Source organism: Pristiophorus japonicus, chromosome 27 (genome assembly GCF_044704955.1).
Source record: "Pristiophorus japonicus isolate sPriJap1 chromosome 27, sPriJap1.hap1, whole genome shotgun sequence".
Classification (NCBI taxonomy): Eukaryota; Metazoa; Chordata; class Chondrichthyes; family Pristiophoridae; genus Pristiophorus; species Pristiophorus japonicus.
The window spans coordinates 14,398,244-14,417,474 of NC_092003.1; the positions used below are offsets into that span (position 1 = coordinate 14,398,244).

Genomic DNA, 19,231 nt, shown 5'->3' on the forward strand with positions numbered 1-19,231 from the left:
GGGCCAATATTTATCCCCCAATCATCAGCATATAGCTTATTTGGTCATTATCACATTGCTGTTGGTGGGAGCTTGCTGTGCGCAAATTGGTTGCCGAGTTTCCCACATTACAACAGTGACTACACTTCAAAAAGTACTTCATTGGCTGTAAAGCGCTTTGTGACGACTTGAGGTCATGAAAGACGCTATATAAATGCAAGTTTTTCTTTTTTTTTTGCATCCATTTGAGAGAGCAGATGGCTCAACGGCTCATCCAAAAGACGGCAACTCTCTCAGTACTGCCCCTCCGACAGTGCAGCGCTCCCTCAGTACTGTCCCTCCGACAGTGCGGCGCTCCCTCAGTACTGCCCCTCCGACAGTGCGGCGCTCCCTCAGTACTGCCCCTCCCACAGTGCAGCGCTCCCTCAGTACTGCCCCTCCGACAGTGCGGCGCTCCCTCAGTACTGCCCCTCCGACAGTGCGGCGCTCCCTCAGTACTGTCCCTCCGACAGTGCGGCGCTCCCTCAGTACTGACACTGGGAGTGTCGGTCTAGATTATGGGGCTCAAGGCTCTGGTGTGGGGTTCGAACCCATGACCTACTGACTCAGATGTGATAGAATGTTGCGCACCGTGCCTTGGATGAACACAGCCTGTTCAGACAGAGTCAGATAACTTAGCCCGGCATATGTGACTGTTTGAATTTCCTCTCCGTGCTATTTTAGAACAGGCCTCAGCCTATTTTTAGTGAATGATTTAATGCTTTAGCTAAAATGTCAGAGAAACTGAGACAGAGACTCAGACACGTTAAGCATTTCTACACACCACAATTTCAAGTCCTAAGTGTTTTTGCCTATTTGCTTCTATCGAGGGTCTCACTTTAAGACTTCCCAGTGTGAAGACTTTGTGGTGGAATAGCCAACAGCTCCACCTTCGGGGGAGTCACACTATCGCTGGTCCTTCCCATTTCTTTTCTTTCTACGTCTCAGCTTGGCTCAGTCTCTCTCGCCTCTGAGTCAGAAGATCGTGGGTCCGAGCTCCGCTCCAAAGACTTGAGCCCCATAATCCAGGCCGACACTGTCGGAGGGGCAGTACTAAGGGAGAGCCGCACTGTCGGAAGGGCAGGACTGAGGGAGCGCCGCACTGTCGGAGGGGCAGGACTGAGGGAGCGCCGCACTGTCGGAGGGGCAGGACTGAGGGAGCGCCGCACTGTCGGAGGGGCAGGACTGAGGGAGCGCCGCACTGTCGGAGGGGCAGGACTGAGGGAGCGCCGCACTGTCGGAGGGGCAGTACTGAGGGAGCGCCGCACTGTCAGAGGGGCAGTACTGAGGGAGCGCCGCACTGTCGGAGGGGCAGTGCTGAGGGAGCGCCGCACTGTCGGAGGGGCAGGACTGAGGGAGCGCCGCACTGTCGGTGGGGCAGGACTGAAGGCGCGCCGCACTGTCGGAGGTGCAGTAATGAAGGAGCGACCCTGAGAGAACCTGTCCTTTCTCCGGGGAGAGCAGCCAGACATGAAGCCCATGTTCCAGAAACTTCCGACGGCAAGAATTGGGCTCAGAACCTATTTAGACCACTGGGAGAGGCCTTCAAACATTTATGCCACAGCAACAAATTGCATTTAAATAGCGCCTTTAACGTAGTAAAACATCTCACATGAGCGTTTTCAAACAAAATTTGACACTGAGCCCCATAAGGAGATATTAGGACAGGTGACCAAAAGCTTAATCAAAGAGGTAGGTTTTAAGGAGTGATCAAGGCGGAGAGGCTTCGGGAGGGAGTTCCAGAGCTTGGGGACCAGGCAGCTGAAGGCACGGCTGCCAATGGTGGAGCGGTGGAAATCGGGGGATGCGCCAGAGGTCTTTCACCACCTCAGGTCATCCCAAAGCGCTTCACCAGCCAATGAAGTACTTATAAAGTGTAGTCACTGTTGTAATGTGGAAAGCACGGCAGGCAATTTGCGCGCAACAAGCTCCCACAAACAGCAACGTGATGATGGACAGATAATCTGTTTTTTTTTGTGATGTTGGTTGAGGGATATGTATTGGGCTGGGACAGCGGGGTAGAACTCCCTAGGAGCGCAGATGGCCTGCAGAACAAGGCTGTGGGAGGTCAGCCAGTAAATATTCGCATCAAGCTGACCTGTCTCGGAAAAGCCAGGGCGCCGCTCTCTAAGTGCAGTACACAGGAAGCAGCTGCAGCTCAGTAGAGAATGGAGCACCCTTAAGCCAGCTAATCAATCCCTAAATAGTTCTTTATCAGAACAAAGCAGCGTGGAGGTTTCAGATGATGGTGACAGTGCGGCACTCCCTCAGTACCGCCCCTCCGACAGTGCGGCACTCCCTCAGTACTGCCCCTCCGACAGTGCGGCGCTCCCTCAGTACCGCCCCTCCGACAGTGCGGCGCTCCCTCAGTACCGCCCCTCCGACAGTGCGGCACTCCCTCAGTACTGCCCCTCCGACAGTGCGGCACTCCCTCAGTACTGCCCCTCCGACAGTGCGGCGCTCCCTCAGTACCGCCCCTCCGACAGTGCGGCACTCCCTCAGTACTGCCCCTCCGACAGTGCGGCGCTCCCTCAGTACTGCTCCTCCGACAGTGCGGCGCTCCCTCAGTACTGCTCCTCCGACAGTGCGGCACTCCCTCAGTACTGCCCCTCCGACAGTGTGGCACTCCCTCAGTACTGACCCTCCGACAGTGTGGGGCTTCCTCAGTACTGACCCGCCGACAGTGTGGGGCTTCCTCAGTACTGCCCCTCCGACAGTGTGGGGCTTCCTCAGTACTGCCCCTCCGACAGTGTGGGGCTTCCTCAGTACTGCCCCTCCGACAGTGTGGGGCTTCCTCAGTACTGCCCCTCCGACAGTGTGGGGCTTCCTCAGTACTGCCCCTCCGACAGTGTGGGGCTTCCTCAGTACTGCCCCTCCGACAGTGTGGGGCTTCCTCAGTACTGCCCCTCCGACAGTGCGGGGCTCCTTCAGTACTGCCCCTCCGACAGTGCGGCTCTCCCTCAGTACTGGCACGGAGAGTGTCAGCCTGGATTATGCACTCAAGTTTCTTGGATGGGATGAGAGAGAGAGGAAAAAAGGGAGAAGAAAAAGAGAGAGAAAGCGAAAAAAGAGAAAGAGAGAAACAGAAAAAAGAGCAAGAGAAAGAAAGAGAGAGAGAGAGAAAAAGAGAGAAACAAGAGAAAAAGAGAGAAAAGAGAGAGAGAGAGATCACGAGTGACCTTCAGGGGGATGGAACCTGCAGTCCTTACCCGGTCTCGGTCTACACGGACCTCAGACCCAAGCCCTGTGCTGAGAGTTAATATCCCCCTGAAGTGGCCTCGTGAGCAATCTCTTTAAGAACATGGCCCGCCGCCACCTCCTAAGGGCACTAAGGAACGGGTGATGAATGCCCACATTCCGAGAACAAACACAAATGTCGCATTAAGAGAGTCCTGGGCTTGTTGCAGACTTCATTGGCAACGCAGGTGGTTTCTTCAAAGACATAACTGGAGAGATTCAGCTACTGAATGCAGAACATAAAAACTTAAGAATTGGGAGCAGGAGGAGGCCATTTGGCCCCCTCGAGCCTGCTCCGTCATTCAATAAGATCATGGCTGATCTTCGACCTCAACACCACTTTCCCCATATCCCTTGATTCCCGTAATATCCAAAAATCTATCAATCTCAGCCTTGAATATACTCAACAACTGAGCATCCACAGCCCTCTGGGGCAGAGAATTCCAAAGATTCACCACCCTCTGAGTGAAGAAGTTTCTCCTCATCTCAGTATTAAATGGCTGACCCTAAATGGAAGAGTAGAGTAGAGTAAAGGTACTGTGGGCTTGGGCCTCGGCCCGGAGCCTGGGAATGTGGCCTGGGACAGGGCCTGGAAATGGGGCCTCGGGCCTGGAGCCTGGCCCTTGGGACTAGAGCCTGGGAATGGGGCCTTGAGCCTGGAGCCTGGGACTGAGGTCTGGGAATGGGGCCTTGAGCCTGGAGCCTGGAACTGGGGCCTGGGAATGGGGCAGTGTGCCTGGGGCCTGGGACTGGAGCCTTGGGCCTGGAGCCTAGACTAGGGCCTCCCATTGGGACTGGGGCCTGGGACTCAGACTGGGTCGGGCCTCTCATTCAGGCTTCTCAATTTTTTTTTTTAAATGTTAAAAAAGAGAGTACGTGAAGCGAACTGGAAGTGGCCAGTTGTGTGCGGCTCCTGCAGGAAATTGCAGCCCCGTCTGGTGCATCTGCTTCTCTGTTGGCTCAGCACCAGTATTGGCTGGTCTGGGGCCGACCCTGTTCACATTCAAGCGTTTCTACCTTGCCTGTGCGTGTCCTCTGTGGATATCTCTGCCAAGGCTGAACAGCGGGGAGGACTGAGCGGGGGAAATTTCAGCCGAGATCGCCGTTCGCTGATGGCTTAACCCCCCCGATCGCAATGTACGTGAGAGGACAGCAAGAGACCAGGGGTTGTGTTTCCTGCCCGTGCTTGTTGTCCCAGCTCACATGCGAATTGGCGGCAGGAACCAGCTGGTCCCGTGGACCCCCAACCCAGCAAGAGTCAACGCCCGTATGAGAGGAAAAATAACTCGTATTTGTATAGCGCCTTTCACCGCCTCAGAACGCCCCAAAGCGCTTTACAGCCAATGAAGTACTTTTTGAAGTGTGGTCGCTGTTGTAATGTGGGAAACACGGCAGTGGATTTATGCACAGCAAGCTCCCACAAACAGCAATGTGATAATGAGCAGATAAGCAGTTTTAATGATGATTGAAGGATAAATATTGACCTTCCCTGCTCTTCTTCGAAATAGTGGATGTGGAATCTTTTACGTCCACCTGAGAGGGCAGACAGGGCCTCGGTTTAACGTCTCATCTGAAAGACGGCACCTCCGACAGTGCGGCGCTCCCTCAGTACTGCCCCTGTGACAGTGCGGCGCTCCCTCAGCACTGCCCCTGCGACAGTGCGGCGCTCCCTCAGCACTGCCCCTGCGACAGTGCGGCGCTCCCTCAGCACTGCCCCTGCGACAGTGCGGCGCTCCCTCAGTATTGACCCTCCGACAGTGCGGCGCTCCCTCAGTATTGACCCTCCGACAGTGCGGCGCTCCCTCAGTATTGACACTCTGACAGTGCAGCACTCCCTCAGCACTGCACTGGGTGTGCCGGCCTGGATTGTGCACTCAAGTTTCTTGAGCGGCTCTCGAACCCACGACTTTAAGCCATGGCTCAGTGGGTAGCACAGTTGTCTGTGAATCAGAAAATTCTGGGTTCAATCTGGTCATTATCACATTGCTGTTTTTGGGAGCTTGCTGTGCGCAATGCAGCTGCCGCGTTTCCTGCATTACAACAGTGACTGTACTTCAAAAAGTACTTCAGTGGCTGTAAAGCGCTTTGGTATGTCCTGAGGTGGTGAAAGGCGCCGTATAAATGCAAGTCTTTCTTTCCGGCTCAGAGGCGAGACTGTTACCCACTGAGTCGCGGCTGACTCCACGTCCTGGCAAATTCCCCTCCCTGCAGCATCTCACGAGGACCCGTGGGGCCAATCACCCATGGCGCTCTCGTTCCGAAGCGCAGTCCCCGTCGCCGCGCCGGGTGAAAATGCAAGCGGCCGCGACTGCGCACAGCAAGATCCCACCGTCGCCGGCGCGTGAGCGAGCGGTTAAATCTGTGGTCGGTTGAGGGAGGGAAGGAGGGAGGAATGCTGGCCCCAGGGCACTGGGGAGAACTCTCTGCTCTGAAGTAAGTGGAAAAGTTAACAATAATAAAAAAGTCTTGGCGTCCACTTTGCATTTTCCAAATTCCCAAACCGCTCAGACTAAAAGCGAAACTCTGCAGAGTCCAAATAGGGATGAGCGGCTGAATGCTGCCAAATATAAAACGCTATAAACCATATTTTACAGTCTGCCGGCCAGGAATCTGCAGCTAACTTCCATCCTTTCTCCCCTCACAACATAGTAATAATTGAATTCTCAACTTCTCGAATTGAGATCTTTTTAACCATTGCATCTTACAGCACAGGAGGAGGCCATTGGGCCCATCGAGCCTGTGCCGGCTCTGTGACAGAGCGATCCAATCAGTCCCACCCTGCTCTTTCCCCAGAAAATGTTTCCTTTTCAAGTATTGATCCAATTCACTTTTGACCCTGAAATGAGCTTCCAGCCACATATCCGCAGCATAACTAAGACCGCCTATTTCCACCTCCGTAACATCACCCATCTCCGCCCCGGCCTCGGCTCATCCGCTGCTGAAGCCCTCATCCATGCCTTTGTAACCTCCAGACTTGACTATTCCAATGCACTCCTGGCTGGCCTCCCACATTCTACCCCAGGTAAACTAGAGGTGATCAAAATCTCGGCTGCCCGTGTCCTAACTCGCACCAAGTCTCGCTCACCCATCAACCCCTGTGCTCGCTGACCTACATTGGCTCCCAGTTAAGCAACGCCTCGATTTCGAAATTCTCATCTGTGTTTACAAATCCCTCCATGGCTCCTCGCCCCTCCCTATCTCTGTAATCTCCTCCAACGCACCACCCCCCCCTCCCCCACTGAGATCTCTGCGCTCCTCTAATTCTGCCCTCTTGAGCATCTCTGATTATAAATCGCTCCACCATTGGTGGCCATGCCTGGGCCGCAAGCTCTGGAACTCCCTCCCTAAACCTCTCCATCTCTTTCTCTCCTCTTGTAAGACACTTGAAGTGTTTCATAGGACAGAGTAGAGGGAGCTTTACTCTGTATCTAACCCTGTGCTGTACCTGCCCTGGGAGTGTTTGATGGGACATTGTAGAAGGAGCTTTACTCTGTATCTAACCCCGTGCTGTACCTGCCCTGGGAATGTTTGGTGGGACAGTGTAGATGGAGCTTTACTCTGTATCTAACCCCGTGCTCTACCTGCCCTGGGAATGTTTGATGAAAGTCCCTACGATCAGCTGCCTTGCCAATAACTTTCAAAACCCCCTTCTTCGACTGCGCCTTTGCTCCCCTCTGACCCTCTTCCTCTAACCCATCTTCTCACTACATCCTGCCCTGTAAATTACTGAGATTGTCTCTGTCTGCTGAATAACTGTCAGCTGAGGCTCAGTGGGCAGCACTCTCATCTCCAAGTCAGAAGGTCGTGGGTTCCAGCCCCACTCCAGAGACTCGAGCCCCATAATCTAGACTGACACTCCCAGTGCAGTACTGAGGGAACCCCGCACTTTCGGAGGAGCAGTACTGAAGGAGTGCCGCACTGTCGGAGGGCCAGTACTGAGGGAGCGCCGCACTGTCGGAGGGCCAGTACTGAAGGAGTGCCGCATTGTTGGAGGGACAGTACTGAGGGAGTCCTGCAATGTCGGAGGGCCAGTACTGAGGGAGCGCAGCACTGTCAGAGGGGCAGTACTGAGGGAGCGCTGCACTATCGGAGGGGCAGTACTGAGGGAGCGCTGCAGTGTCGGAGGGGCAGTACTGAGGGAGCGCTGCAGTGTCGGAGGGGCAGTACTAAGGGAGCACTGCAGTGTCGGAGGGGCAGTACTGAGTGATTGCCGCACTGTCGGAGGGGCAGCCTTTCGGATGATACCTTAAACCGAGGCCGCGTTTGCCCTCTCAGGTGGACATAAAAGATCCCATGGCCACTATTGGAAGAGCAGGGTAGTTCTCCCCAGTGTCCTGGGGCCAATATTTATCCCTCAACCAACATCGTTAAAAAAATGATTATCTGGTCATTATCACGTTGCTGTCTGTGGGAGCTTGCTGTGTGCAAATGGGCTGCTGCGTTTCCTACATTACAACAGTGACCACACTTCAAAAGTAATGCATTGGCTGTAAAACGCTTTGGGACATCCTGTGGTCAGGAATGGTGCTGTCTAAATTCCAGTTCCTTCTTTCTGCTCTGAGGTCGCCATGATAACCTTTCTATTAGCATTTCTACAAAAAAAACAATCAGAGAAATTGCTGATGATTTTATTTCCTCATGCAAACCGGGCTGGGGTGGAGGGGGAAAAACTCTGAATCCCGGCCCTACCCTCAACCTTCCTCTGCCAGATAATAATGGTTATCAATTTGGGCAAGGGAACTGCCCATTTGTACTCAGAAAACAAATTAAGGATGGTATCCCCACCTAAAAAAAAACTAACAGTGGAAGGAAAATGTTTCATATTCTCTGCAAATCGTGAGGTGATTACTGAAGGTCAGAGTTCAAGAGTCCCAACTATGGAGTCCACTCCTTCCATTCAATTGCCCACCTCCCCCTCGTCTGGAGTGAAGGGCTCCAATGGGTGACGACATGAATTGAAGCAACACTGGAAGGAATGGAGCAATCCATTGATAACAGGGATGATCCACAAAACAATTGAGTTCAAAGTATGTACACGTTGAGGACTTAAATCTATTGAACGTGAATAAGCTAATTGTTTGCAAGCTGCTGGTTCCCTGTCAGGTGCTCTTCATTTACGAGGTAGCACTCTATCGCCTCTGAGTCAGAAGGTTGTGGGTTCAAATCCCACTCCAGAGACTTTAGTCCCATAATGCAGACTGACAGTACGGAGGGAGCACCGCACTGTCAGAGGGGCAGTACTGAGGGAGCGCCGCACTGTCGGAGGGGCAGTACTGAGGGAGCGTCGAACTGTCGGAGAGACAGTACTGAGAGAGTGCCGCACTGTCGGAGGGGCAGTACTGAGAGAGTGCTGCACTGTCGGAGGGGCCGTCTTTCAAATGAAACGTCAAACCAACACCCCATCTTCCTTATCAGATGGACGTAAAAGATACCACGGCCACTAATGGAAGAAGAGCAGGGGGCGTTCTCCCCAGTGTCGTGGGTCCAATATTAATCCTTCAACCAACATCATAAAAAACAGATGATCTGGTCATTATCTGTTGCTGTTTGTGGGAGCTCGATGTGTGCAAACTGGCTGCTGTGTTTCCCACATTGCAACAGCGACTGCACTTCAAAAGTAGTTCATTGGCTATAAATACTTTGGGACATCCTGAGGTTGTGAAAGTCGCTATATAAATGCAATTAATTTCACTGGAACAGAGGAAGCTGAAGGGAGACTTCATTGAGGTGTATAAAATTATGAGGGTCCTAGATATAGAGGATAAAAAGGGCCTATTTCTCTTAGCAGAGGGGTCAACAACTAGGGGGCATAAATTTAAAGTAATTGGTAGGGGGTTTAGAGGGGATTTGAGGGGAAATGTTTTCACCCAGAGGGTGGTGTGGGTCTGGAACTCACTATCTGAAAGGATGGTAGAGGCAGAAACCCTCACCACATTTAAAAAGTACTTGGATGTGCATCTGAAGTGCCGTAACCTCCAGTGCTACAGACCTAGAGCTGGAAATTGGGATTAGGCTGGATAGCTCTTGGTCGGCCGGCGCAGACACGATGAGCCGAAATGGCCTCATTCCGTGCTGTAAACTTCTATGATTCTATGATTTATCTATCTCTCTCTCTCTCTCTCTCTCTCTCTCTCGTCACTGAATGGCAATCATTAATGGGAACCCTGGCTGCTGTTAGCCCAGGAGAAACAGGAAGGCCTATTGTCGCAATCTAACTACCGTTAACACTAACTCAAAACACACTCGGAACTGAAATTGGGGACTTCCCGGGCTGTGTGGCTCAGTTCTACGCAGTCTCGACCAAACCATTCCTTAGGTTTTCACCGGGCTTTCGTGACCTGAACACCAATGGCTGGCTATTCTGTCCAGTGTCTCATAGGCCCATATGTGATCCCCAAAATATTCAGCACGGGGAAAGCACTCTCCAACAGAAGAGAAGACAACAGACTTGCATTTAAATAGTGCCTTTTCCGGCCTTCAGATGTCCAAAAGCTTTTCAGTCAATGAAGCATTTTTTGAAGTGTAGTCACTGTTGTAATGTGGGAAACGAGGAAGCCAATTTGCGCACAGCAAGCTCCCACAACAGCAATGTGAGAATGACCCAGATCATCTGTTTTTGTGGTAATGTTGGTTGAGGGATAAATATTGGCCCCAGGACAACGGAGAGAACTCCCCCTGCTCTTCTTCAAAATAATGGCCGTGGGATCTTTTACATCCACCCGAGTGGGCAGACGGGCCCTCGGTTTAATGTCAAATCCGAAAGATGGCACCTCCGACAGTGCTGCACTCCCTCAGTACTGCCCCTCTAACAGTGCGGCGCTCCCTCAGTACTGCCCCTCCGACAGTGCGGCGCTCCCTCAGTACTGCCCCTCCGACAGTGCAGCGCTCCCTCAGCACTGCACTGGGAGTGTCGGCCTGGATTATGGGCTCAAGTCTCTGGAGAAGGACTCGAACCCACGACCTTCTGACTCAGAGGCACGAGAGAGATATCCACTGAGCCACGGCTGTCAGAGGAATACCAGCCCCGACACTCGGAAATTCCAAGCCCGCACGTTAAGAGGTGCCAGACACCTTTTACCCTGGCGTGAGGATTTGGTACCGCTGTCGAAGATTGCCATTCTTGGATAGTTGCTGAAAGGCTTAACGTTGAGTCGGTCAAGTCAATGGTACTGGTCACACAGTTGACCCACACAAACAGTGACCAGTTGGCCAGGAGAACTCTGCCAATCATCCAAATGCATCTGGTTATCGGGAAGGAGTTGTAATCGTTAACCCTGTCCCTCTGCAATTGCTTACTGTTTGATAAAATGCACAGGAAATCCCCAAGATCAGGATTCCAGTCATGTGACAATCTCAGTGCAATTTTAAGAATGTAAAAACCAGTTCTGTGAGCTGTCTTCGCTAAGATGTGCCTCAATGGCTGCACGATAATAGGGGGATGGGGAGGGGAGAGGTGCGGGGGGCAGGGGAGAGGAAAGAAAGATTGACTTGCATTTCTATAACGCCTTTCACAACCTCAGGATGTCCTAAAGCGCGTTACAGTCAATTAAATACTTTTTGAAGGGTAGTCGCTGTTGTAATGTGGGAAACACGGCAGCTAATTTGCGCACAGCAAGCTCCCACAGGATAATGTGATAATGACCATTTCATCAGTTGTTTTAGTGACGTTGATTGAGGGATAAATATTGGCCCAGGACTCTGGGTAGAACTCCCTTGCTCTTCTTTGAAATAGTGGTCGTGGGATCTTTTATGTCCACCTGAGAGGGCAGCCGGGGCCTTGGTTTAATGTCTCATCCGAAAGACGGCACCTCCGACAGTGCAGCACTCCCTCAGTACTACCTCCCTGACAATGCAGCGCTCCCTCAGTAATGCCCCTCCGACAGTGCGACGCTCCCTCAGTACTGCCCCGCCAACAGTGCGGCGCCCCCTCGGTACTGCACCTCCGACAGTGCGGCGCTCCCTCGGTACTACCTCTCCGACAATGCAGCGCTCCCTCAGTAATGCTCTTCCGATAGTGCAGCGCTCCCTCATTACTGCCCCTCCTACAGTGCAGCATTCCCTCAGTACTGCACCTCCGACAGTGCGGCACTCCCTCAGTACTGACCCTCCGACAGTGCGGCGCTCCCTCAATACTGCCCCTCCGACAGTGCAGTGCCCTCAGTACTGTCCCTCCGACAGTGCGCCGCTCCCTCAGCACTGCTCCTCCAACAGCACGCCGCTCCCTCAGTACTGACACCGCGAGTGTCGGTCTGGATTTGTGTGCTCAAGTCTCTGGAGTGGGGCTCGTACCCACAACCTTCTGACTCTAAGACGAGGATGCTGCCCACTGAGCCACTGGCTGAAGGAAGTTGGAGGCCTATCAATAATGGGGGAGGCCCGAGTGCCATCATCGATGGCAAGGCTCAGAGTCCATCAATAACGGAGGTGGTTAACTGGAGCGGCCTGCCCTGATTCCATTTCCCCATAATCCACGTATGTGCTTCCTCTTCGAAACCTTCTCAATTCCCTTTTAAATGAGGATCTAGCCTCTGCCTCAACTGTTGCGGTAAATCATGCCACGATCCGATGGCTCTCGTTCTGAACACGCTTACTCCAACCAGCACTCGCTGGGCCTGGAGATGTCCCTGGACATGGTGAGGTGTAATGGCCTACTCCTGCACCTATTTTCTATGTTTTTCTATGTAAGGTGCTGTTAACGTGGGGCAGTTCACTCCGTCAGTTCTCCCAGTCCATCCTCCCCTTCTCCCTGGGGGATGCAAGAACTTGGCATCAGCTGTGACCTGATTCAGCAATGAAGTGCTGCCAATTGTCATTGTGGATCAGATAGCATTTGCCACCAATGCAGCAAAAATGCAACGTATTTCCACTTTCTCGCTCCATGTTCCCAGACAAGTTTCATTTTTACCTTGCAATTTTTTTTGTGCAGAAGCAGCAATTAACGAATAAGATATAATTGGCATCATGGAGACATGGCTCCAGGGTGACCAAGGCTGGGAACTCAACATCCAGGGGTATTCAACATTCAGGAAGAATAGACAGAAAGGAAAAGAACGTGGGGTAGCGTTGCTAGTTAAAGAGGAAATTAACGCAATAGTAAGGAAGGACATTAGCTTGGATGATGTGAAATCTGTATGGGTGGAGCTATGGAATACCAAAAGGCAGAAAACGCTAGTGGGAGTTGCGTACAGACCACCAAACAGTAGTAGTGAGGTTGGGGACAGCATCAAACAAGAAATTAGGGATGCGTGCAATAAAGGTACAGCAGTTATCATGGGCGACTTTAATCTACATATTGATTGGGCTATCCAAACTGGTAGCAATACGGTGGAGGAGGATTTCCTGGAGTGTATTAGGGATGGTTTTCTCGACCAATATGTCGAGGAATCAACTAGAGGGCTGGCCATCCTAGACTGGGTGATGTGTAATGAGAAAGGACTAATTAGCAATCTTGTTGTGCAAGGCCCCTTGGGGAAGAGTGAGCATAATATGGTAGAATTCTTTATTAAGATGGAGAGTGACACAGTTAATTCAGAGACTAGGGTCCTGAACTTAAGGAAAGGTAACTTCGATGGTATGAGACGTGAATTGGCTAGAATAGACTGGCGAATGATACTTAAAGAGTTGACGGTGGATAGGCAATGGCAAACATTTAAAGATCACATGGATGAACTTCAACAATTGTACATCCCTGTCTGGAGTAAAAATAAAATGGGGAAGGTGGCTCAACCGTGGCTAACAAGGGAAATTAAGGATAGTGTTAAATCCAAGGAAGAGGCATATAAATTGGCCAGAAAAAGCAGCAAACCTGAGGACTGGGAGAAATTTAGAATTCAGCAGAGGAGGACAAAGGGTTTAATTAGGAGGGGGAAAATAGATTATGAGAGGAAGCTTGCTGGGAACATAAAAACTGACTGCAATAGCTCCTACACATATGTGAAGAGAAAAAGATTAGTGAAGACAAACATAGGTCCCTTGCAGTCAGATTCAGGTGAATTTATAATGGCGAACAAACAAATGGCATACAATTGAACAAATATTTTGGTTCTGTCTTCACGAAGGAAGACACAAATAACCTTCCGGAAATACTCAGGGACTGAGGGTCTAGCGAGAAGGAGGAACTGAAGGAAATTCTTATTAGGCAGGAAATTGTATTAGGGAAATTGATGGGATTGAAGACCGTTAAATTCCCGGGGCCTGATAGTCTGCATCCCAGAGTACTTAAGGAAGTGGCTCTAGAAATAGTGGATGCATTGGTGATCATTTTCCAACATCTATTGACTCTGGATCAGTTTCTATGGACTGGAGGGTAGCTAATTTAACACCACTTTTTAAAAAAGGAGGGAGAGAGAAAACGAAAATTATAGACCGAACCAAAAAATATTGGAATCAATTATTAAAGATGAAATAGCAGCGCATTTGGAAAGCAGTGACAGGGTCAGTCCAAGTCAGCATGGATTTATGAAAGGGAAATCATGCTTGACAAATCTTCTAGAATTTTTTGAGGATGTAACTAGTAGAGTGGACAAGGGAGAACCAGTGGATGTGGTATATTTCGACTTTCTAAAGGCTTTTGCCAAGGTCCCACACAAGAGATTGGTGTGCAAAATTAAAGCACATGGTATTGGGGGTAATGTACTGATGTGGGTAGAGAACTGGTTGGCAGACAAGAAGCAGAGAGTCGGGATAAACGGGTCCTTTTCAGAATGGCAGGCAGTAACTAGTGGAGTGCCACAAGGCTCAGTGCTGGGACCCCAGCTCTTTACAATATACATTAATGATTTAGATGAAGGAATTGAGTGTAATATCTCCAAGTTTGCAGATGACACTAAGCTGGGTGACGGTGTGAGCTGTGAGGAGGACGCTAAGAGGCTGCAGAGTGACTTGGACAGGATCGGTGAGTGGGCAAATACATAGCAGATGCAGTATAATGTGGATAAATGTGAGATATCCACTTTGGTGGCAAAAACACAAAGGCAGAATATTATCTGAATGGCGGCAGATTAGGAAAAGGAGGTGCAACAAGACCTGGGTGTCATGGTACATCAGTCATTGAAAGTTGGCATGCAGGTACAGCAGGCGGTGAAGGCGGCAAATGGTATGTTGGCCTTCATAGCTAGGGGATTTGAGTATAGGAGCAGGGAGGTCTTACTGCAGTTGTACAGGGCCTTGGTGAGGCCTCACCTGGAATATTGTGTTCAGTTTTGGTCTCCTAATCTGAGGAAGGACATTCTTGCTATTGAGGGAGTGCATCGAAGGTTCACTAAACTGATTCCTGGGATGGCAGGACTAACATATGAGGAGAGACTGGATCGACTGTGCTTGTATTCACTGAGGGGATCTCATCGAGGCATATAAAATTCTGACGGGTCTGGACAAGTTCGATGCAGGAAGAATATTCCCGATGTTGGGGAAGTCCAGAACCAGGGGACACAGTCTAAGGATAAGGGGTAAGCCATTTAGGACTGAGATGAGGAGGAACTTCTTCACTCAGAGAGTTGTTAACCTGTGGAATTCCCTACTGCAGAGAGTTGTTGATGCCAATTCATTGGATATATTCAAGAGGGAGTTAGATATGGCCGTTACGGCTAAAGGGATCAAGTGGTATGGAGAGAAAGCAGGAAAGGGGTACTGAGGTGAATAATCAGCCATGATCTTATTGAATGATGGTGCAGGCTCAAAGGGCTGAATGGCCTACTCCTGCACCTATTTTCTATGTTTCTATGTTTCAGTGCTCAATCATGTACATCCCCAAGGCAGGTACAATACAGGTTAGATGCAAAGTAAAGCTCCCTCTACATTGTCCCATCAAACACTCCCAGAGCAGCTACAGCACGGGTTAGATATAGAGTAACGCTCTATCTACACCCATTCCACCCACCAATGTGTGATGGTGCAGAGAGATGTTAAGGACTACCCAGGACTGCTCTGATGAAGCAATCAATTTAAACCTCTTTATAATCCCAGTCACAGTGCTGCCTAAAGGCCTGAGCTTCATATAGGTGTGTATTACCTGTTGAGTTCTGGGTGGGTTGACAGCATCTACTCTATATCCCTGTGCAATCAGACTGCACAATCACCCTATTTCACCCCCAACAACAACTTTTAATCCCCTTTGCTCCCCCACACACAGTGCATTCGATTGGGGCATAGTTTAAGACTTGCATTTCTATGGCGCCTTTCACAACTACCGGACATCCCAAAGAGCTTTACACTCAATGAAGTACTTTATTGAAGTGTAGTCACTGTTGTAATGTGGAAAATGCGGCAGCCAATTTGCGCACAGCAAGCTCCCACACACAGCAATGGGATAATGGCCAGATCATAATTTAAAGTGATGCACTTCTTCAAAATAATAGCCATGGGGTCTTTTACGTCCACCTGAGGGGGCTGATAGGGGACTCGGTTTAACGTCTCAACCGAAAGACGGCACCTCCGACCGTGCTGCGCTCCCTCAGTACTTCCCCGACACTGCGGCGCTCCCTCAGTACTGCCCCTCCGACAGTGCCACGCTCCCTTAATACTGTCCCTCCGACAGTGCGGCACTCCCTCAGTACCGCCCCTCCAACAGTGCGGCGCTCCCTCAGAACTGTCCCTCCGACAGTGCGGCGCTCCCTCAGTACTGTCCCTCCGACAGTGTGGCGCTCCCTCAGCACTGCCCCTTTGACAGTGCGGCGCTCCCTCAGTACTGTCACTGGGAGTGTCAGCCTGGACTATGGGGCTCAAGTCTTTGGAGTGGGGCTCGAACCCACGATCTTCTAAGTCATACCCAGTGATGCAGGGCTGGCAGCGACAATGTGGTTTTGCATTGTCCTTCATGCAAATGAACATTTTCAAAGTTGAACCGAGGTATTGCCAGGGATTAGACGGCTCGTCACGCACAAGGGACAGCAACCTTTTATCCTTGACGGTTTCAAAAATAAAACACACCCAGTTCAGACCAGGAGAGGCAGCGAGTATATACCAGCGACAGCTCTTGAAGGGGTGCAGCCTGTCACTGGTCATCCCAAATTGGCCCTGGAGTCGAAGCACGTGCACACGGAGAGGGCCCAGGTGACAATGGTGTGACATTCTCCCTGATGTGACGGATTTGCATTGGAAGATTGCAAGATCAGTGCACTCAAAATCAGCTCCTCTCCGACAGAGGGGAAGGGTGGGGGATTGATTCCACAAAACAAATCAGCTAATAAATTAGCAATGCTTTAAAAAAAATGTGTACAGTGTCTGATTTAGCACGCAGAGAGAGAGAGAAGCCAAGACACAATCTGGAGCGAAAAAAAGGACATGGACTGAAAATTTACTTCCTCAAACTTCTGTCAACTTCTGCTCAAGTCACACGGCAACTTTTTTTTTTAAAACATCCGCCCTTGGCAAGTAAAATATCAACACCCCCACCCCCAAACCTCCCTCTCTTTAAAAAAAACCCAATCCTTATTAAAACAATCAGCCTTACCATTTCTTTGTGCACTCGACCATCAGTTCTTGATAAGAGGCGACGAACTGGAACTTGGACGCACGTTTTCCAACTCGCTGGAGTCTTTTCCACACCGATGTCATGTTTGTGTGTGTGTGTGTGTCTTTCGGTAAATCTCTCGAGGTTTAACACACACACACACACGCGCACCGAAATAATGTTTTAACAAGTTGGAGGGTGGAGACTATTTTCCAAACAGAATCACAAAAATAAGATCACATGGTTTTTCTTTTGCTTGTTGCTGCCGCGGTCACACTTAACAAACCAAGCCCATTAAAGCATAATCCACTTTTGACTTTCAGTTAAAACTTTCAGTCCCAGGGCTGTCAATCGGGGAGAAATAGGAAGTGAGCTTTGCACCGATTTCAATCCTTGTCTGATCTGCCTGCCCCTCTGATCTCAATGCCCACACACACAGTCTCACCAATGGAAAGTGATCCTCCTGTCAATTGCAAGCCCTTGTCAATTGCAAGATCTGCTCCCCTCCTCTGGGGAAATTGACAAGCCCATCCCCTGGTAACCCCAACCCTCTCCTCCAACTCAAAGTGTGCCTCAGTGAAGTAGCATGCAAGCAGTTCTCAGCCTCCTGCTCAGGACACCGCCTCCCGTGGAGATTAGTTCCTCTCACTCTCTTTTTCTTTCGAATCTCCTGTCAGTGGTCGAATATTATTGTGTTCGCGGCTGGCCAATCACCGCCAGTGACAGAAGGCGTTGTTAAAAACAGAGCTTGGAAACAGGAAAGCCCGTATAAAAGTCACACACGCACACACATGTCAGGCAGAGAGGACAGCGAGAGAGAGAGAGAGAGAGAGAGAGAGACACACACACACACACCCACCCACCCCTGGCAGATGGAAGAGAGAGACACACACACACAGGTCAGGCAGAGAGGACAGCAAGAGAGAGAGATACACACTGTAGAATTTACCAATATTTCGCAAAGATTCCTGGTACCTTTCCCCTGCAGAGGAGAAGAACCCCTTTCTGGACTTTTAAAATGAGTTTAAAGGGGCAGACGAAGCCTGCAGGGAATAAAAGGGGATGCATTCATGGAGACCCCCCCGCCCCCTCAGTGTTTGGACTCATAGGAAAGGGAATTCAAAATGGACCTAAATTACAGAAGCCTGAGATCCCCTAAACATCGATGGGAAGGAGCATATCAATTTTAAGATTCTACAACATTTTGGCTGCGAAAAAGAGTTACCGAATACAGGAGGTGGGGTTAACCTCTGTGAAACAAATTTGTGTATTAAGGATCCCAGACTGTCTGGGGGGAACTATGCAACACCAATTCACCCCTAAGAGATAATCAAATTACCTAATCAAGCACAATGGAAATCCTAGGTCCAACTAGATGGTCAGGAAACTGGACAATCCTAAAACAATGCAAAACCAGTGATAGCACATTGTTACACCCTAATCGAGTTACTGCTGACTAGCCCACCAAAAACACTGACAAAGGAGACATTTGAAAATCAATGGACAGAACAGTTTAAACAAAGCCCAAGAACTGATTTGGCGCAAAGTTAAGGAAGCCTGTTTTAGTATAATTGAAGGCCTGTTCTGGCAGTTAGGTGTGCTTCTAGAGACACTATTAAGTTCGCAGTCTCGTTGCATAAGTTCTGCACCAGCCCCGAAACATCGGCGAAAGGAATCTCTAAAACCCAGAAGGACAGCACTGCGACAGCAAACAGGCTGTCAAAACGACTATCGGAAAGTTGCGGATCAACGCGACCAACCAAACAGTCAACCGGAACCAACCCGACAAAACCAATGCAAAAACGAAGATTTTTCCACTCTACAAGCTGGTCCTACGCTACCAAGGGTTACAGACTACAGAATGTGGGCAACTAAGGCGAACCCCGGAGTTGGAACTGTCAAAAGGGGATTGGTGAGCATGGCCCCTGAAACCCCAGAGCTATAACTTAGTTAGTTAGGGGAATTGGGAGGGGAGGAGGCTGGGATAACCTGTGTAAATGTATCTGCATTCTCCTCTTTACCCCATTTAGTGTTTAAGCTGTATTCTTTTCCCCACAGGCTGTAATTTGACATTTTATTCAATGTGTTGTACCCCTCGGTGAGTATTGATATTAATATTCTGTGTGTGTTATTAAAGGTGTGACTTTTACTTCTTTTTAGACACAATAAAGCCATACCTGCTTCCTACCTTGAAACCGATTGTCTGTCCAAGTCTGTCACAGTCTCTTCATAATTCCAGTGTCTAGAACCAAGGGTGTGGGAGCGACTCAGAACCGCTCATATAAGGTCAGAAGGGAAAGCTGACCCCCTGCAAACCACCCCTTACATAATGGCGACCCAGATGGGACACTGGTGCAAGGGATGTGATAAGAGAGAGACTGGTTTCAGGAAGAGAAGCAAAATGGAAGAGGGGATTTCCTCGTATGTGTTTAAGAGGGTAAATGTGGCTAAGGAGTGGGTACTCGATCTATTGTATGCTGAGCATCCGGAAGATGCTGCAGCTCAATGGACCGAGAGCAAGGACTA

At 50.2% G+C, this 19,231-nt stretch overlaps 1 protein-coding gene across 9 annotated transcripts in view; it reads right to left on the reverse strand.

Annotated features, from left to right (window-relative positions):
- LOC139239492 (EH domain-binding protein 1-like) overlaps window positions 1–17,364 on the reverse strand; it is a 142,677-nt gene extending 125,313 nt beyond the window's left edge. For 4 of the 9 annotated variants that reach the window (XM_070868277.1, XM_070868275.1, XM_070868274.1 and 1 more), the window contains exon 1: window positions 16,706–17,362. In XM_070868277.1, the coding sequence (XP_070724378.1) occupies window positions 16,706–16,809 (104 nt within the window). In that variant the 5' untranslated portion in view covers window positions 16,810–17,362. Of the gene's footprint in view, window positions 1–16,705 lie in introns of all 9 variants that reach the window. The other 5 variants (XR_011588660.1, XR_011588659.1, XM_070868278.1 and 2 more) reach the window with 3 other exon arrangements.
- Between the last annotated feature and the right edge of the window lie 1,867 nt (window positions 17,365–19,231).